The 21496-nt window shown below is 40.1% G+C and overlaps 1 protein-coding gene across 4 annotated transcripts in view; it reads right to left on the reverse strand.

The window, feature by feature from the left end:
* The window catches only part of LOC127946207 (phosphatidylinositol 3,4,5-trisphosphate-dependent Rac exchanger 2 protein), a 144202-nt gene that overhangs the window by 51966 nt on the left and 70740 nt on the right, over positions 1 to 21496 (reverse strand). For 3 of the 4 annotated variants that reach the window (XM_052542607.1, XM_052542608.1, XM_052542609.1), the window contains exons 26-33: positions 9358 to 9537; positions 8265 to 8359; positions 7682 to 7764; positions 6354 to 6444; positions 3691 to 3819; positions 3290 to 3331; positions 2428 to 2633; positions 56 to 158 (exon numbers count right to left, since the gene is read on the reverse strand). In XM_052542607.1, the coding sequence (XP_052398567.1) occupies positions 56 to 158; positions 2428 to 2633; positions 3290 to 3331; positions 3691 to 3819; positions 6354 to 6444; positions 7682 to 7764; positions 8265 to 8359; positions 9358 to 9537 (929 nt within the window). Of the gene's footprint in view, positions 1 to 55; positions 159 to 2427; positions 2634 to 3289; positions 3332 to 3690; positions 3820 to 6353; positions 6445 to 7681; positions 7765 to 8264; positions 8360 to 9075; positions 9233 to 9357; positions 9538 to 21496 lie in introns of those variants that run through there. The other variant, XM_052542610.1, reaches the window with a different exon arrangement.

Consider the following 21496-nt stretch of genomic DNA (forward strand, 5'->3'; position numbering starts at 1 on the left):
TGAAAAAGTTCAAAATCCTATTCAAACAGGAGATGTTTCTTCAAAGAGAACTTACTAGCAACAAGAGGCTCGCCTTCAAACTGCCGGAAGAAGAATGTGACCTTCTCCAGGTCTATAAGAGCAACTTGTGTGTCTTCTAGCATGGCCTGCTCATCCGTCTAAAGAAAAAATTACAAAACAAAAGTACAAAACCATTACTAAACTACATGTGTTTAATGAAAAAAATGTGTTGAAGTCCTGATAGCATGAGTGAAATATACAAAAAACTGAAACTGGTGTGCTTTAGTATAGATACAAGTATAGATACAAATAGTTCTGCCCGCACACACACAGTACACCCATGGCTGCAGATGAGACCATCCACATACAAATCTGAACAAGTCTGGTGTGAGAATCGAAGGACCACTCCTCACACATCTGAAAACGACTCCTCTGCCTGATACGTGGGCCGACTCTCTAAAAGAGCCCCATGTGCCAGATGCCACAATCCTTTCATCTGGGGGCCTACAAAGCTGCCAAGCGTTATCATGTCAAGAAATTACCTCCGGGTTGCTCGCTGCCGCCTGCTCTCCCTCCCCAGAGTGTGTTCGGGGGTGGAGGGGGAAGAACGGCAGTGCTGTGGAGATAAGACTAAAGTCTCAAACGCTGGGAATCTTCATTTTACATGTGGGTTCATCCTCTGTGGAAGCTCAGCCTGACTGATTTTGCTGACTACATGCTTGACATACATCATCCAAACCTCTTGCTGTTTTCATTTATATTCTCTTAATAAATAAATAAAAATAGAGAATGCTCACTATTAGATCCTCTGGTGTGAATGTGTGCTTTCAGAATGAGAGTTTAAACTGCTGATAAAAACATCACAATAATCTACAAGTAACTCACACCACTCCGGTCCATCACTTAATGTTTTATGAAGTTAAAGGCTGTGTTTCTAAGAAACGAATCCATCATCAAGGCTTTTAACTTTAAACCGTCACTTCTGGTCAAAATAGGAGTCCATAATCACACTTCTTCCTGTGAAAAAGTCAATCCCCTATCTGCTTTGGACTGTGTTCACTTGTAAACAGTGCTCGGTCTATGCATATTTCTCTCCTGATTTACACAGGCAGTTGAGAGAGCAATATAATGAATCAAAGACTTGTATTTTATCTGATTACACGTGGATTATTGTCATGTTGTATCAGCTCATTTTGACGGCACCCATTCACAGCTGAGGGTTCATTTGTGAGCAAGTGATGTAATGCTAAATTTCTCCAAACCTGAGTAAATGTTTAGCAAACTTTCATGTTTGGGTGAACTATTCCTTTAAATAAGAACAGCTCTTCTCGGCTGAGAAATATTCACATTTCAACTCTGTCATAAAGTGACTTTTGGGTGCAAATAAAAATTTCACATAAAGAACCACCCCTGGAACGCAAACAAAGAAACATAATCCTCTGGCCTCAATCACAGCCAGGTGAAACCTGATCTCAAGCTGAAGCCAAAGAGAGAAACACTTTACAAGACATGATAATCCTGCATTATCCCTCGGTCTGTCGGGATGCCCATAGATTGTGGAAATTGCCGTCGTTGTGGGAAAACACATGGCTACAGTCATCAATTCAATAAGAAAGCAAACTCCACTGAGTCCCAACACACAGACGTGGATCTGACCTTGCGGCTGATTGCAGTAAACAAAAAGCAGATGTAATCTGCAGGGAGGAGGACAAACAAAATAAGAAAGTAGCTCAGGGATGCTGTCGGTCTCTTCACACATTTTTCTGTTAAATGAAGAGTTATCTTGCTCATTAAAGGCACAGTATAATGGACTTTAGATCAGACGTTAAGTAGCAGCTATTCTGTGTACTGAACCTCAGCCATTATAAGAAATTACCACCACACCCATGATGCATCATCCTGTTAAGTGTAAAGTTAGTGTTTTTTTAATTGCAAAAAAAAAGCTTTAAAATAAAGCTAAACAAATTGCTAGCAAATTCTTCTTATTAAGAAATGTTATATATTTTTTGTATTATTATTTATTGATCACGTCTTATATATTATTTGCCAGCATTTTACAATTTATATTTAACGTTTGATATTTTATTTCATTTTATTAAATTGTATTTCACATGCTACGGCTCGTGACATGCCTAACAACACTTCTCAGCCTGACAAAATAACTAAAACACTTGGTCTCTCGTGGCTCATTGCTTTAACAACTGCATCTTTACAGGCCATCCATCACAAACACAGAACTCCATTACGATGAATCCAAGAAGGATGTGATAAATCCTACTGAGCTGTGGGATACTGGCCAGATCGAGCAGGATTTTGACAATCATTCGAGTGCCATACATGACCCTCGATCCAAATATATCTGACCTAAAGGAGGATGTCAGACTAGAAAGGCTTATTTCAAGCCCAGTGACCATGGCAGGTACTCACCAAGTTGGGGGAGAGCAGAGATTGGAAATGCAACAGAAGACCGGCCGAGGAGATCTGCTCCAGCCAGCGGCGACTGGCTTCTTGACTTTCACTCTCAGCGCCGAGAGCTTGATTTAGCACTGCCAACAACTGCTCTGAGAAAGAGCAAACTGCTGCCACCAGACTCTGACTAAACACCATATCCCTCCTCAACTGAATCTCTGAGTCTGAGAGAGAGAAAGAGAGTTACATTTGCATAATATGAGCAAGACTATGCAGTTAGCTTAGTTGTTTTGAATGACATGAAGAAGAGTAAATGATGGCGTGGACATCTATGGGTGACACTCTCTCATTAAAATGCCCTCTTAATAAAACTTCTTCAGTCTCCACATTATGTTTAGTGTTCAAAGCCTAAAATCAAAACAAAAGAATGCCATCAAATGATCTAAAGACACATTCGTACTTCCCAGTGAACTCAAAACACATTAGACGCCATTACCAAAGGCTGCTCTCTTTCTTCAGCCAAATTTATTTAATTTAGCTGCATTTTCTAGTCATAACCTTTTTTTTTATGAAATTATATTTCCTTAATGGGATTACAGGAGTTTCTGAGGGCTCTTTTCATGAGGATCATTTTTCTCAGAGGATGCTGGACTGCTGTTGCAGGAGTGAGAGAAATGCTGTGTGGAGAAATTCTCAACTGAGTGTAATTTATTCAGGGTGACCTCAAAAGACTGCCTACTGTTTGGTGTGACAGATTACAGTGTATAATGAATGAGTGTGAACAATGGAAAGACCGAAAATGAGGCGTTCCTTATTTGTCATGTATATTTATAGCATTTAAATAATATGCGTAAGCAAATTTGGTTGAATCGACACTCACCTGTGTATTGCAGAAGGACTAAGAGTAGCCGTGTTTTCACCTCTAAAGGAAAAAGACAAACATAAAAAGCAACATCAATCACAAAATAATTTCATCAAAAAAATCTGGTAAATATCTGAAAATGTGTATTTACTGCAGAAATATGGATAATCTGGATTTACTGCATTTTACATCTGATTGAATGAAGTACAGAAGGTACAGATAAAATAAAATAAAATAAAATAAAATAAAATAAAATAAAATAAAATTAAATTAAATTAAATTAAATTAAATTAAATTAAATTAAATTAAACACCCAGAAGTGGCACAACTATATAGTGAATATGACACTGAATACTGTAAATCTTAATATCTTTCGCTATAAAAACAAATGTGGTGTGTTTGATTTTGAAACCACTGACCTTCCGCAAACTTGGCGATGGTGTGTGTGAGAGCCTGAATGCTGCAGGGCAGGTTCCACGGATCCTGCTTGACATGAAGCCTCAGTTTCTTGGTGCAGCTGAGCTTAGGCTCCATGTCCTGATGAAACTCTGCCCAAAAACAATCACAGGATCACTGGAGTCCAACGTACAGGATCAAACATGGCCAGCACAAATAGACAACCAGTGGTACACATTTATGCAACACGCAAAACGTGTGGAGTGGGATCAGTAGGGTCGAGTGCTGTAAAAAAAATAAAAAATGATATATAGCTCCAATGCCCTTACAGTAGATGGCTCTGGCCGTAAAAGGTGTCAACACTTGTTACCATGGTGATGATAAAAAGATATGGTGCAGTGACAAACACATATGCCATTTCTCACACACACCTATCCGCTTCCTTCTGCGTCCAGGGAAAAAGAGGGTGGGTGAAATGGTTCTTACATCATTCGATTGGTCTCAGTGATTATATCATAATTTCCTTTGAGCCCTCTGTGGTAATGTAAAACATTTTCAGGAATCGACCACACACACAGTAAAAGCACGTCTACTATGAAGACAAACAGTTGTAATAATAACAACAATAATAATAATCAATATATATTGTTTATTTAACAGTCATTTATTTTTTATTATTATAATTTTTTATTAATATTAAATGTATACATTTAGCAGACGCTTTTATCCAAAGCGACTTACAGTGCATTCAGGCTAACAATTTATACCTAGCATGTATTCCCTGGGAATCGAACCCACAACCTTGGGCTCACAACGCGATGCTCTACCACTTGAGCCACAGGAACACCTATTATTATTATTATTATTATTATTATTATTATTATTATTATTATTATTATTATTATTTCTGCTGCTATTCATTTTTTTTTTTTTTTATTTCCTTGCTTGTGTCAAAGGTTAAAAGTACCAAAATATAATTTAAAATATAAATTTATACATTAAAAAAAAAAAAGTAAAAAATCTATTAGTCAAGGAGTCACAAAAATAGTTTTCGTTGTTTTTCACTAGCTCTATATAAAGCATCTCAATTACTAATTCTCAAATCCCATTTTCTCACCTGCATACATGTAATAGCTTAAATAAACAAATCAAATGCACAGGCACACAAGTTATCAACTGTTAAAACCATGTGGATTCTATACTAATCTGCTCATCTCCTTACAACAGCAGAGGAGCAACATTCTGTGGAGGTATAAAGCTAGATTCAGACCACACACACAGACAGAGCAGACTTTCGCTGACTCATCACTTCATTTAAGATTTATTTCCCAGACAAAGCCTATCCTGCTTTCAAATATCACAAGAACAATGCCTACTGTTATTATTAACCTACCACATGACCTTGAGCCACATCCTGTGTGAATCTGTGCCTTTGGGATAAACTTTATTATCATATAAACCAGGGACTCAGGAGTTCCTGCACATTGCATTATTGTATTTGTTTCTACTGTCAACACACTAAGAGCTTCATACCTGGAGCTGTTTATCTATTTCAGGCTCCTTAGTTGAAACATTTTAATGTTTAAAGGGATTAAATAATTCAGGCAAATAAGGGTGAAACTCATTTGAAAGTGAGCATCACTATGTCCCACTCATTCAGGAGTGCACTTCACATGAGAACTCAGTGTTAAGCACTATACAAATGTAATTAAAATGTATTTCAGTGTAATGTTGTTAATGAAATAAAATAAAATGCAAAAACAATTAAATATACAAAAAATGAAATAAAGATAAAAAATAAATACAAAAGTTAAGTTAAGTTAAGCTAAGCTAAGCTAAGCTAAGTTAAGCTAAGTTAAGCTAAGTTTAGTTAAGTTTAGTTTAGTTTAGTTTAGTTTAGTTTAGTTTAGTTTAGTTTAGTTCAATTCAATTCAATTCAATTTTGTATGAGATGTTTATATAAGAGATATTTCTTTCTGATAAGCTTTGGATTTATGCGATCAATTAAATGGGCTTTTTTAAATGGACTACTCTACGAGTAGTGTCCTTTTCAAGGGTACAAAACCGTCACAAAATCTAGACTGAGAAAGAGGAAGTGACCCAGACAATCTCCAATGTCCTAGTGTCCTCAGATCCGAGAGAGGAAGCGTCCTAGACTATCTCTAGTAGTCTGGTGTTCTTTATCTGTCCCAGATAAAACGAATCATACAGATTTGATTAAGATAATTTGTAGTAAAGGACAAAGCTGAGGTTGGAGCAGTCAGTCACTGAAACCTCAACATCGTTCAGAGGAAACCCCTACCTTTAGCCACACTTCCTTTTGCCAACAACCCTTTAGACATGAAATACAGGCCCAGATTTATGTCACTCCTTTTCACCCTCTTCCTTCTCTCTCTGGCAAACACATAACTGTCTTCACAATGAGACATTTCAGAGCGGCAGTACCAGAAAAGTTTGAAAATCAATTGTCAGAGATCCCGGGAGATCATAATCTCATAGACATGTATAGTTTATGAGTTTCAGCACGTTGAGAGAAGCACACACAATTTAAGTCTGACTTAAGTTATGCAACCCTTAACAAAAAGTGCATTGAGCCATGAAAGTCACTTTAATGAATATTGTCTGTATGAATAAGACTGTGCCGACAGGAATAAAACACAATTTAGGTAATTAACACCTTGAATACCTTGAAGTCCTCGTCCCGGAGTGAAACACTTGGTCTGTTCAAAGGCTCGTGTCACAGTTGCTCCTTTCAACAAACTGGTGATGGACTCCACCTGAAAATGAGATCAGCACCAAAACATCCTTGGAAATCAGTCTTTAATTAGCTGACTAAGCAAATGGACAAACTCAAGAGTACATGTATTTCGGTATTTCAAAATAAAAAAAAATAAAGTGCACTTGGAGGCAATCTTCACAAAAACAAAACAAAAGCCCCCTTGAACTCCCAACCCATCAGCCGGAAAACATTTGTGCTGCATGTGGACTGGGAGTGTTGTGCTCCCGGAAACCTGTGTGCTATAAACCAAACAGCAGCCAAGGATAAAGTGAGCGGGACATTCTCCATTTTACTGGTGATTGAGACATCCTTGTTAAAAAGTGTGGAGACAAAACAGATTGATCTCTGGGAGGAAGTGACCATGTCCATGATGCATTATTTGAGGGGCTTCAGCCTGTTTTTAGGTGTCAAAGAAGTCAAAGAAGAAGCTAAGTCTTCTTAGGAAAAGATTGGATTGCAAAACCACTCATTTAATCAAACTGCTATTTTTTTTTTTTCAAATGAAAATATTTAAATAATAAATGACTTTTTTTATTTGTTTATATTGATATTTATTTTATATTACTTTTTTATTTTAATTTGAATATTTATTACATATTTAGATAATTATAAATTACAATATGAAATATTATTACATAATTATTTAATGTTAAAATAATTATGTTTTTTATTATTATATAAATGGGTAGTTGGCATAACATTAAGTGATTTGCTATATATGTTAAACTATTTTAAACAATGTTTTTATCATTTAATAAATGCTATTTTTATGACACTATATTAATGGATAACATTTTCACTGCCATACCGTTTAAAGGAGCAGTAAAAAAAATAAAAAAATAAATAACCTTACAGACAAAAATATTCAATTCCTAAATTGTTAGCAAGGAATTCATTCTTAATTTTTTGACTCAACAAATCTTTATTATTCATTATCAATTACTAAGGAATTAGGTATCAAAAAAGAACAATTAACAAAATTGTATTGCAAGGGGATTTAATTAAATTAATGGATAGATCAGCTAACGTTAATTTATACTACTTTGAAGATTTTTAACTTGAAAAGTATATATAGAAATTAGTATATTAGTATATACAGAAAATCAGTTATTATTATTATTATTCACATTTATATACACAAATATGGATAAAATATTTAAGATATTCTGACTGAAATGGTCAAAGTTCACATGAACAAATGCATGTGGATGTAAAGTTTGACTGCAAACACACACCTGACTGAACAGATGCTCCAGGAAGCCGTGTAGCTTCTTCTGTTTGTCGTGAGATATCCACACACTGGTTGGTACCTCGTCACCTATATGTGATTGATTGTGTGTGTGTGTGTGTGTGTGTGTGTGTGTGTGTGTGTGTGTGTGTGTGTGTGTGTGTGTGTGTGTGTGTGTGTGTGTGTGTGTGTGTGTGTGTGTGTGTGTGTGTGTGTGGAGAAAGAGAGGGCAAGTGGTAATCATTAGAGGAAACAAACATTCAACACAGAGTCCTTAACACTTTTGCTTCATTAGTGAGGTATTGCCATAACAATGCAAACAATTCTCTCCTCTCCTTCCATCTTTCCTGTCCTTCTCTTCCTCCATTTTTTCAGTAGTTAGCATCAAGTGGCCATCAGTTTGACAGACTCTGTATTTTGGCAGGTTCTGTTTGACTAAGTGGAAAATGTGTGCTTGATGTGCAGTGTGATGAGTCAAGAATCAGTCTGAATGGCATATTTGTTTACAGTCATGGAGGATTTATCGGGGTGTGAACTGACAATAGTGTTATGATGTCAGATGTGTGCAGGATGATGTCTGGTTGCATTACCTGAGTCCATCTCATCACTGTGGACGTAAGAGCTGCAGTGACTGCTGCAGATGCTGTTGAAGGACGCTATGGAGTTCCTGTTGCTGTTACAATCACTGGAAGAAATGAATGTGAATCCTAAGACATGACAGGATCACAGTGTGCAGAAGCCATTCACATCTGTTAAGATCACAGCAAATTCTTCTGAATTTATTCATTTGTGTGCTCTGGTGCAAATAAAGCCAAAAACATACTCTAAACTAACATAAATTACACCAAAAATGTCATCTTTCTCCACTGACAGCCACTCATAACTAAGTAGCTGTGTATTCTGATTTTTTTTGCAATAAGCTTTTGAAAAAAGTCACTTATGCTCTTCAAGGCTGTATGTATTTGATAAAAAAACAGCAAAAACAGTAATATTGCAAATGATTTTCTAATTGCAGTTATTTTGAAATGTAATTTATTCCTGCAATGGCAAAGCAGAATTTTCTTTAGTATCACATGATCCTTCAGAAATTGTTTTATTATGCTGATTTACAGGTCAAGAAACATTTCTTTTTTATAATGTTGAAAGTGCTGCTTAATATTTGTTTTTGTGGGAACCGTGAGTCATATTTTTTTCAGGATTCCTTGATGAATAGTAAGTTCAAAAGAACAGCATTTACTTGAAATAGAAATTATATAGTGTATTTATTTTTGATCAGTATTTAAATTATTGAGTACATAAAGCAATTTATACATGTTACTACATATATTTTTTTTTTTTTTTTACAAAGAATAATATTTATATTATTACATATATAATTGTTAACAAAGAATCTATTTTCCAAAAGAATTAAAAAACAAACCCACATAATTTAGAAAACTTCAGAAAAATATATTCCATAAAATATAACTGAAAACCTGACCTGAAAGAGGAAACTGACTTTAGAAGAGACTTTGTGGATGTTTCTTTGTGGCACTGGGGATGCAACACGTATTATGAACTGTTTTAAAACACTATGTTGTGTGAAATCAAGCAGATACCGAGAATCCTGGCAGACATGATGTTTTAGAGAAGACACTACATCTAACTGTAAAAGTACTTTATGGCTACTGTAAAACACATTACCTATAGGAGTCCCTGTTGCTGATGGTGTCGTGACCCGAGTCCTCCTGCTCGTCTCCGGTGACATTAAAACACACTTTCTTCCCATTGCGTTCACTTTTCTCGCTCTCACTCTCAGCTGAAATGTAGCTCTCAGTGGGCTTCCCTCCAGATCCTGTGGGACGTGTGATAGAGGAAAGCAAACTGTGGGAAATACAGAGAGAAAGAGAGACAAGGAGAACCAGAGAAAGATTAATCACACATTAATCACACTGCAATCTATGTGCAATAAAAGATTCAGAATCTACACGTCCAGAAACACATTTACGACTCGCATAAACAGAGGGAAGGACACATCACCCCACGACTCTGTCCCAGTGAATTAGGGGTGGATAACACAACAAATACTAGCGGTTGAAAACACAATAGAAATAAGGCACAACAAATAAAATTAAATGAAATCAAATGCACAATTTATATCATTTATAAGACAAAATGTATAAAATTTTTGTATCTTATGACTTCTGTAAAAAATGCAGTGTTTTTAAAATATTTTGTTAATTACGGAGCCCCGCACATGACATGCAGGAAAAAAAATGGGCTAAATTGTGCGCACAATTTACTAATTGGTTCCCTCACTGTACTAAAACGTGGGAACGCAATAGCAAATAGAGGGAACGCAATAGTAATTGTGCGCACGTTTTAGTACATCGAGGGGACGAATTAATAAATCGTGCGCACAATTTTTTATTTTTTTTCTTGGCTGTCATGTGCAGGACTCCGTAGTTAATTTTACTTATTTATTGTCTGTATTAATCCTGTTGTTTGTGGATTATTTCCATTGTGTCATGGCTTGCTTTAGACTGTGCTAGGCTCATTTGTTTTATGTTTTATTTCTATTATGTTGTGGGTTCCTCTGTTCCACTGTGGCTTATTTCCTTTGTGCTGTGCATTTTTCCGTTACTTTCAACTTTATTTGTTTTTGTTGTGCTGTACATGCATTTGTCTAGCTGTCACTTCCCAAACCCTAACATCTTGTAAGCCTAGCATGGTTTCATATTATATTTGGAACATTTCGAGAGGATCAGGCAAAGCGTGTCAGAGTGCTGAATGCGTGAGGATGTCCAGAGCCAAACAGAATCCCAACCTGTTTGCGCTTGGCTTCCGGACAACAACTCAAGGAAGTTAGAGGTCCTCAAAATATGGATAACATCAAAACACGCATATACAGCTGTGTCAACAGTCAAAACGCCATTAGATTCTACTCCTAGAGGACGGCGAAGAAAATGTAGATGCTTATTCTCACACATGGGGACATTTAAGCCATATTTTCAGTCTGGTTTTGAGGCCCAGTCTCTCCACACATGAACATACTAGCATGTCAAGCCTTGTTTGAGTTTCAGAAAACCCCTTCCATGTTCTTTTAAAGAGAGAATTTTTGTGCAATACGTTCCCTTACAAGTGCAAACCTTACCTCTAATTCTCATCCTATTCTAACAGTAAACAAAACCTCGACAGAATCTCTTTCGACCCAAACCAATTCTGTGAGTGAGAAACTGAGGAATGTCTCTAGCGACACCTCACTCGTGAGATTGCCCAAAGGCCTCTTCAGCTGCCCTAGTTCTCCAACTTTGCGGTTTATAACAATGTTCCCTCCTGTCAAAGCAGACAGGTCGACACCATTGAGTCCCATTCTGTCACCATGGAAAAGAGCACCCAACACCGTTATTGGCTGGAGCTTAATAAGGAAGTGTGCACAGCATGGGGCCTTGTGGGGCACTGAGCATCAAAGTAAGAAGAAGTGGAGGAGGAGGGGAACAATGATGGAGTCTGCAGGGGAGATCTTGGTTTGGGTCCATGGGTCTCTCTCTACCTACATCCTTTATACATGAGTGCTTTCATGTGACATACTGTATAAGGCTCTTTACATTTATTTAATGTTGTGCAGCTGACTCAGCACTTTCAACTATAATCAGAATGTGACTTCTGGTCAAGTCACACTTTCAAATACAAAAGAGATCACTATCTAAAACATCTGAGAAGACAGATTTGGAACATCTGCATTTAGGACAGTACAGAAATTGAGCCAAAAAGAGGAACAGAATGTAATATGGGTTTTATAGCACATGATTTATTTGGCTAAAATGTTCTTAAAAGCTGTCCAGAGAAGAGCTGCTTATGTGAACGCCACTTAAAGTCAATTTTAAAACCTATTCGTGATGCATCTGGAATACAAATTATTTTAAAAAACAACACTAGGAGCATCTATTAAGAAACAAGGATACATACATTTCAGGAAACTTATTTTAATCTGTGGGAAATCCTAATTCCTATTACTAATTTAAATTATTATGATTAAAATTAATTACATTTCAGGAATCTACATTTTAGGAGCTTAAAGGGGATGTCTAATGCTATTGCATATATTCTGACTTATTTACAATGCTAAAGAATTTGATTCTCATGTTAAACAAGGCCAAAGTCTCAAAAAACCAATTGGACGTTCAGGGTTCACATAAGTTTCAGATTTTTTTTTTTTTTTTTCAAGTATGTCCTTGTATGACCTCATAAAGGGTGGGATTCCTTGTTTGGACACTTCTCCCAGAGAACATGAACATCAACATGCTTCATTTTGGGGTTACGGAAGTTTTATTTATTTATTTCAAAGTAACAGCTTGCAGAAGATCACTGTGCAAAAGCTTTGCATGCTTGAGACTATTTAGCTCCGCCCATGACACGCCTCCAGGAGCTCGACTGTTTTCAGAGAGAATCAGTACAGCTCTAACTAAAGACTCTTCGGAGATATGAAGGATGCAGTACTACACTATAGGTACTCAAGATTAACATGAGATTGGCAGAAATTGTGTGTGTTATTTCCACTTTATTATAGATTTAAATTTCCACATTTTTTAAACAATTGATTGACCCTTCCAGTCATTTGTGATTTACTGGATATTTCTTAATCACAATTTCTACTTAATAATATCTTATAGAGCATGTAACTACAGTAGTAAAATGTGGAATTTTGTAGGATTTTGTTAATTTACATGACCTTTCCAGGTACAGAAGTCATATTTAAAATGTTAACATTTTAATGTTTAAGTCATACAGGTTTGCAATGAAGGTGGTGATAAATAATAACAGAATTTTCAGACAGTAATACAGTAACAGCAAACGCCAGGCCCAAGTCTTTCTGAACCACCCACTTCATAACTCTTCATAAATTGCTTCTTTTAGTCTTTTCTTCAGCCTCAACATCTGTAGAGGTCAATGCTTTTCTTAATCACAGTGGAGTCAGAGGCTTCCGGACGTGGCTCCGGTGAGCTACTCGGATGCTATTTGCCCCATTGTTACTGCATGATAGGGATGGCTGTCTGTTGTAACAACAATGAGTTTTACATAGTAATTAACTCAAATGATATATAGGGAATTTGAATAATTAATCAAGAATTTGATTAATATATATCTCAGATGACAGTTACATTTAATTTTATTGATTATGAAAAATAGCTCAATTGCCAATACCAATACTAATCACAGGGCACTGTAATTTACTCATTAATATGTCAATATTACATTCTTCATATCAATTATTGTGATCTCTTACTGTAAATTACTGCAGATCAAACCGTGGTATGTCCAGCACACCACTGTAGACCTATCAATTTTCAATAAAGTTATCACGCCTTATAATTCAAGGAAAAGTATTCTCTGGCCATGAAAATATTATCCTATCCTTATGATAAATTTAGTTTCTAAATTTAGAGCTTGTAGCTAAAGACCAGAACATTTCAGTGACTCGTAATGTGAGTGGGGTGGAGTCCAGGCCAATCATTTTATATATGGGTTTTTAATAATTCAACTAGTAATACATCAAACTACAAATCACACAGAGTAAATATGCGTACGAAAATACAGACAATAAACATTTACAAGACATAACGGAATCCAAATAAAAGAGAGAGAGAGAGAGAGCGAGAGAGAGAGAGAGAGAGAGAGAGAGGGAGAAGTGGAGAAAGCAAGAGAGATCACAGAATGAGCCCAGGTATGAAAATCAGTCAGTAAACCTTAGTGAAACCAACAACGAATCAAATAATAGCAACACTTTAAAGCAGCATTTAAATCTCCATAGAAAACGATACTTGCATGGCCCAGTGGGTGAGCGTGGTACCGGCGACGCACGTGTGATGTCACGTGGTCCTTTGAAAACTGCGCGCGTGGGCCGGAGGCCGTGTGACGCGCGTGCAAGCTGCGCTGGATCTTGGCGTGAGCGTGGAGTCACGTGTTCCTTTGTTGCAAAGAGGTGTTCGTTCATCTTCGCGCGGTATTTGAAAGGTTCAACAAACAATGTTCCAGAATTCGTCTTCATTGTGTGGAGAGGCGAATAGTTGAATAAACTTAGTAAAGAAAAGAAAACAAAACAACGAAAATGAAAGTTTCCAAATGAGCCATGAAAATGGCTTTCCTCTCCTCAGTCCGTGTGCTGAGGGGGGAGGAGAACTGAGCGCGGCCCGAGGCCGCGCGGAGCGACGTGTCCGAGAACGGAGAACGGGAAGAAGAGCAGAAGAGCGAGAAGAGCGAGGCGGACCTTGTTCGGTCGACTCTTATAGCTTGAGATGTTCACGCCTCTTTTCGCGTGAACCACCCAATGAACATCCGCGATCTGAAGCGGCGGGAAAGTTCCTTTGTCTCTGTTGAGACAACCCCCTGATGATTTAGGGCCTGTCCGATTTCATCAGGAATATTAAAACAAGTTCATTATTCCAGATTAAATACATTTTTCATTACTTTGCTCTAGATAAATGGGTCTGTCAAAGCATGACGATTACACAGATACTAAAATTAATATGTGCAAATGATCAAAACATGAAGATACATTCAAATGAAGAATTACACACATTTAAAGATTTGATTAACCCATGATAACACTGCAGATATTCCCAATTTATATGGGAAACCTCTAATGTACCGCAAAAACAATACTATACACATTAAGACTACATTTGAGTACATTCTATCATTCTTTTGTAAGGATTAGGTTTCCTGTCCTGTGGTCCTGTGTGGTCGTAAAATTTTACGAGCTACCAAGGAGTGTGGGGGTTGCAGAACATTTCTTTTTGAGAAAGTATAAGATTGAAATCAAGCATTCCCACTTATAAGTCAGCACTTTAACCATTTACCCAGGATTAACCATTTTATGCAATACACAAACATTCAAAATACATATTTAATAAAGGACTTACAAAAGTAAGGAACAAAAAGAAAGGTTTCTTTTTGTGTGTGTGTGTGTGTTAAGGAATTTGGGGGGGGTTTCAGGTATCCTTTGAGGCTCGCATGGGTATCGTAAAGTAATTTAAGTCCAGCCAGGCTGGCATTTAGTACCAACAGTCTGAATTTATAAAACAGAATTTAACCCATGAATCGCTGACCTGCATTTCTGTTACATCTCCCCCTTTACGTCAGATGAAGTCCCTGTGTGGACATCATCGGACGGCAATCATCCGGATGGGCAGATGACAGGTGAATCGTGATGGTCATGCAGCAGGTGGGTCATGATGACAGGTGGTTCCTGAAGCTGAGGATTCAGCTTGGTGAGGTTCGGTATTGTCTTTGACTTTGCGTCCCTTTTCCGGGGATTCCATCGGAGACCTCCAGCCACAGTTGTCGTGAGTTTGGCTGTAGAGGTTTGCATCTCGTTGAGTATCCTGTATAGGATGAAGGTCACGCCAAGAGTCAGGGTGGGACCAATGACGGTGGAGATGCACCGTGCAGTGTCGGCAGCAGTCCAGGCTAGGACCGCAGATGACTGGTTCAGAATGGGCTGTCGAGACATTGCTTGGAGGGCTGTATCGACAGGAGTAATGTCAATGTGTTGGGTGGTACCTTTCAGTACTTGGTCCAGCAGGTTGGCACGGGTGGCGGTGTCATGCTGGTCGTAGGTCAGCATAGCTGAGCGCACAGGAGTGTTGACGAGCCATCTGTTACCCACAATCTCTGCTTGCGTTTCTGTGACTTGTGTACGAGGCTTGGCTTCGGCAGGGCAGCGCGTATCGCTGACCCAGGGTTGCAGCTCGCAGATTCCTTCAGAGTTGTGTCTGAGGAAGGGTTTGCTAAGGCAGAGATAATGAATGTCTTTGGTTAAAGTACACATGTGCATGTTTGGGGCCAGGTACAGCTGTGTGTTGCTGTCGTGGTAGGCCACCACATTTGGAATGTGTGTTTTGGTGTGGGTGTTGCTCTTCCACATCCTGACACTGACAATGTCTTTAGGTCTGTAGACTTGGTTTGACTCGCTGATGAGTTGGTTCAGGAGCACGTTCACTTCTCCCTGTTTGGGGTTTGCGTGCCGTAGGAAGGCGCTATCCAGAGAGTTGGCCAGGTGCATTCGTAGCAGGTCAGCTGGCATGGTGATGGTGTAAGACAGCACAGTTAACACAAGGCTTAAGGGTATCATGTATGGTGGGGTTTTACTCGTGGTTAGGCTGTCTTTGGAGGAGCTAACCTCCCACAGCATGGCTGTTGTTAATGCTGTTAACAGCTGAGTCTGGGTAAAGTCCTTCTGGAAGGCAGTAAACAGTGGTTTCAAGGAGTTTACAGTCTGGTTCGCTGCATTGACACTGGACATAACAATGTTAAACATTCTGGCGGCAGCAGCGGCTCTAAGCAAAGCTCCCGGGAACTGTTTGGAGCGGTGGTGGTGTCCACCTAACTCCATTTGTGTAACCGTCACTTTCTCATGTTGGCTGAACAGGTGTTTGACATCGGCCTCAGTGTGAGTGAGGGAGTCCTCTCTCCATCGGAACCTTGTACAGCTGTATTCGGTTACAGTGCTGGGGTAGTGTGCCCTGTCATCGGTAGTCAGGAGTCTCAGCGGTTTTCTCGGTGGCAGCTGTCCTCTCTTTGGCTGACAGCACAGCACGGCAAACCACAGCAGCATCCTGGTACAGATAATAGGGAGAGAGAGAGAGAAAGGGGAGAAAGAAACAAACAAGGCCTGTCTTTGGTTGGACAGGACAGTCTCTTTGCTTCGTGGGCGGCGACTGGGTTTAGCTCGCCCTCGCCCATGTTTTGCCACATCTTGCTGCTGGCATGACGCTTGCCTCAGTGTTGTGTCAGTGGCTCTGGTGCTGCGTGGTGCAGCACATGCTGCGTCATGGAAATATATTGGCAGTATCCCCCTTTTGCTCCGTGGCATTACACGCCCTGGCATTGTGATGTCAGACGGTGCACAACCCACAATATTGTTCTGTGCACGCAGCATGGTTTGTGTATCATGCAGTGGTCTGGGGCTTTGGTTGTCAGTGACTGTAGACTGGTTGCCAGGGTGGATGGAGGGGTCTGAGAGGTGGTAAAACAAAGTCATTATCAAGGTTTCAGAAGCCCGCATGTCCGCTATGTTGGTCTGTGTAGACAACGGAGCCTGCGTAAGCGATTCTGAGGTAGGCAGTTTAGCTAGTAAAGTTCTTGTGCTGTGTGTAATCACTTCAACCTTGAATGTGGGTGGGTGGGTTGGGAGTGACCACAGAATGTTGTTTAGTGTGCCAGTTTTGGCAAGGGTGTCAGTGTGATCTTTAAAGTCCTCGTCTAGACTTGGTAACTTTGAGTGTCCTTTTTCCTTCTTCCAGTACACGATCACATTGTGTGTTTTTGTGATGTTATCACATTGCTGGAACAGGTGTTGGTGTTTGACATGCTTGTTTGCAAGTGTGAGTCCGAGTTCCACACATTCAGGTGAGGATTGGAAGAAACCCAGCGTGTGGTGTAAGGTTTGACCACCTTGCAGGTTGAGCCGAACAGCGACCCCTTTGGTGTAAGCTGGTACCACCGTACCCTGTTTGTTGACTAAGGTACAGAGGCTTGAACTTGGGCCTGTTGTTAGGGCGTTGTACTCATGGCTGGCTGCTGGGGTTCCCGTGACCTCTGTGACCTGACCGTCTGGCTCTGTGGGAGTTCCCGTGACCTCTGCGACCTGACAGTCTGGCTCTAGCAACCTGTGTGGCTGGAGAGAAAGAGGTTCTCGCACTTGAGCAAAGTCTTTTAGCTGTTTGAAGTTCAGAAAAGGGTCAAAGTGTTCTAGCAGGTCTTTGTCGATGAGCAATGTATGAGTGTTCATTGGTGGGACATACATGGGATGTATTAGACTCATCGGAACGAATGTCAGGTGAATGGAAACAACCTGTTCAAACTGGATGTCATCCTGTCTGTACACCTGTACATTCAGTTCATAAGTTTGAGGTGTAAGAGTTCGATCTTGTCTCTTAGCTTCAAATTGGAGTCTTTTGAAAAGGTAAGATGAGATCACCGTCAGGTTTAATCCTGTGTCGATCAGGTCTTCCCTGTTGACTCCTTTTCGACCCACCCCCTTTTTGACAGGGCTGCCCAGGAATGTTGGCATTAGGGCAGGTGGGACGATCGGTGGGTGGTGGTCTTGTGTAGCTCGCTGCGAAGGCAGGTAGTCGAAACAGCATTTTCTGGTACCTTGTGTTTGTGGTACCTGGCGTGAGGACCTGTGCTGTCTCGTTCAGGGTGTGCAGGTGTTGACTGTGGAGCTTGGGTGTTGCTGTCACCTTGTGCTGTGACAGTTAGCTCTGTGGTCTGTAGATGACGGGCAGTGTTCTGGGTGCTTGGCTCATCTTCCTTGTGAGTTTTCATGTGAAGAAGCACTTTCAGCACCCTCAGGATCTCTGCTGTCTCAGACGTGGCTGCACTGTGTTGCCCTCTGCTGGCTTGGAACGGTATTGACTCTCTGTAAAAATGTCTGTGACTGTGGTGTTGTAGGGCGCCATCTAGGGTTAACTCCAAGCAGTGCTCAGAGACAGAGACTTTGGGGTATTTCACAGTCTTTTCACAAATCGTCTTTTGCTTGGTGCAAGCTTTGTGGGCTAAGTTCCGTAACTCTTGTGTAGTCCTGTTACGGGGACACGCTGGGACTCTGAGATGAAAACTCCAACTGGCATGTAGGTTTGGGAGGAACAGAGTTTTTAAGTTGAAATCCTGTTCCATACCTGGTTCGTTGCATGCTCCGAAGTAGGTGTTTCGTAGCTGACTACAGAAAGTCTGTGGGTTTTCAAATCGGCCCTGTTTGAGGTCCATAGCAATAAGGAGCCCATGGTCTGAGTTTGGATCAGAGAATTCAAGAATCAAAGTCTGTAGCAGTTGCTGGTAGTACGCTTTGACAGTCTCTGGTTGACGATCCAGAAAGCAATGCACATCACGGCTGGCCGTGATTTTTAACAGGTACAATGTGTTCACATCTGTCACGTTGGCGACAGTTTGCAAATGAAAGTCAATGGCTTGTAAAGAAGCATGAACATCATGTCCTCCTGCAGGATCTGGAATGAATGTAGAGATGCTTCTGGCTAGCTTGTGAAGTTCTCTGTGAGCAGTGCAGGGTTTGGTGACATGCGTTCTCTGGAAGGGTTCTCTTCCCTCCGTTATTGACAGATGTTCTTGTAAGCTGGCTGGTGATTTCCTTAGAAGGGAGACTACACCCCCTTTTCCAGCTCTGGGTTCTTGGCTGAAAGGGTTGGAGTGGCGGCCCGGGAGAAATTTGGTGGTGTGCGTTTCTCCGATCCAGCCACTCTGTAATCTGTGAGATTGTCTCAGTTCTGTGTGAACAGTGTCAAGTTCATCTTGGAGCTTGTTGAATTTAGCTCGGGCCGCTTGCAAGTGTGTTTTGCAGGCCCAGGTTTTATAGTCTCTTTCTTTCAATTCAGTCTCTGCTCTTTTTAGGAGAGCGTCACCTTGCTGGAGTTTTTTTTTTTGTGAGGTCTTTTCTGGCTTCTCTCTCCAGCTGTTCTCTTTGATCCGTGTCGAGGCGAAGATCTTGCAGGGCATTGTGAAGTCTTTCAACTCCTTTCTGTAGCTCTGGATCTGTGTCGTCCTCTTTCTTGCGCTGGTTCTGGGTCTCGAGGAGGAGCTGATCAAGATGACTCTGGGTTGGGGCCTGGTCCTTCCAGGCCTCCTCCGCGATGTTGCTCCGTTCACTGAGCCGTGCCTGGGCGACGAGAATGTGAACTAGGCTTCTGAAGATCCTGGCGAGTTCTCTGTAGTAGTCGCTTTGGTTTGGATCGCGTGCCATCAGTTCATCTAGCTCGGTGTCTAGTTGCTCTGGGTGCTGCAGGTTACTGGCGTCCTTGGGCAGGAAGGGGGTCGTCACTGCTTTCAACCATGTCGAGAGGTGGCCCCCGTGGACTGCTGGACTGGATGCCTGGAACATCCTGATTCTCTGTCGGTGAGAGAAGCACAGCACACACACACAAAAAGACCAATGCAAGTTCGTTCTACGTTTAACGAGCTATATTCATACGGGCTGTGCCGTTTATGAGAATTTTGGGGCTGACTGATGCAAACAGTCAGACAGTTAAGTAGCCAATTAACTTGGGTCAACGAAGGACCTGAAATGGAGATTTGACAGGCAGTAGCCTAGCGGGTCGTGTGATGACACCGGCTGCTGGTTGTCGCTCTACTATTTAACTTCGTTGGTGGCTCCCAGGTTACTGTCTCTATGTGAAATGAAAGAAACAAATCACAACAGAACAGAGGGTAGAAAAAGATCAAAGTGAAGCACAACACTTGAAATGAGATGAAAACAATAGAAACACAATGTGTTAGTGGGAATAAGGAGGCCTAAGCCTACTGCTAGGTTTTAAGATAGGGCCAACAGGTGATTGGGCTATCTGGGTAGGAAACCTAGAAATATGGTGTGGCTTAAAGAAGCAAAAGGGTCAGAACACTTAAAATATATCCGGGGGAATATCTAATATTCTGTGGCTTATAATAAGTGGATAGGTTTTATCACTTTTGGTTCACCTGAAGTCATTCAGGTGGGAACCAGTGGCTTGGTCAACCTCCCCGGTGCTCCCCAAACACTGAACCGCAGTGTCCCCGGTCCTCCGTTACTCTGGCGTGTCGCAGGACAGCACGGCTTGTGACTTTTAGCACAACCTTTGGAGTGCCAAAATTGCTGATGTCTCTTGAGACAAGAGGGACCGAGTTTCACTCGCAGCCAGTATCGGTAACACCGGTCGGGCAGCCTTGCTCACTGGAAACCTGAGATGACTGTCCAATCACCGAGGGAGTTCTACAATCAAATACACAAAGGATGAACAAAGGACACTTAAAGTTAATTAAGGTTTGGTTTGTTTAACATCAATTGAGTAACTATATGTAGAGAGGAAAGGTAACAGCTTTACCTAATCATGATAAAACAAAACAAATGAATTATGATAATAATGGTAATTATCAAAATAACCTAAGTCAAAAGAGAGAAGCAAAATAATAAACATAAAATAATAAAAAAAAAAGGAATGAAACAAGAGAGAAGGAGTAGCTGGTTTTCACCACAAAGGGGGGGGGGGGGGGGGGAAGTACTGCTTCTCTGTCTTTAACCTGCTGAGCAGAAAACTTAATTCAAATTAAAAATTCAAAACTGGTTTAAATCAAAATTTAAAATAAGCATGTATGAATTAAAAAGGAAAATCTGAATAATATCCTATAATAACCATTGATAGCTTGTAAGTTATCATTAATGATCATGAAATTAATCAAACAGTGTGAGATTAATCAAAGAGGGTAAAAGTGGACATTCAATTCAAAACAGAATGGAAAAGACAGAGGTCTGTTAGTCGATTTAACAGGAGACTGCCACTAGATGGCTTACCTTCTAAGTGGGTCAATCAGTGGTTGACCTGAAACATCTAGATTTCAACTATTAAACAATTACATTTTAATTCAAATCATGTTTGAACTAAACTCAAAGTAAATGTAAACAGTCAAAGGCAGGGAACATTCTTTTGTTTCCCTGTAATAATATTCACACGAGCAAAGCTGTAAATGCAAATAATTATCGAGAATTTAGACATCCAATTCAAATATACATCACAGGGGATTATAAATTAGCAATCAGAGCGCATTATCTGAAATGGCCACAGGATGGCAGCTTTGCACTCATGTAAGCTGGAATCAGAAAGCAGGGCGTACCCTGAAATTTCTAACCCACGCGTTCCTCCTGGTGTTTAGATAGAGGAATTACAATTTCAATAGGACTTAGAATTTATCTGATCATTTGTCAGGCTGATTTTCTGCATCAAAAATCACAAGTAACAAACCAAAGGTTTTAATCTCTGAGGTGCTATATTAACATAGGTTGAAGAAGGATCCG

The sequence above is a fragment of the Carassius gibelio genome, chromosome A24, assembly GCF_023724105.1.
Source record: "Carassius gibelio isolate Cgi1373 ecotype wild population from Czech Republic chromosome A24, carGib1.2-hapl.c, whole genome shotgun sequence".
Classification (NCBI taxonomy): domain Eukaryota; kingdom Metazoa; phylum Chordata; class Actinopteri; order Cypriniformes; family Cyprinidae; genus Carassius; species Carassius gibelio.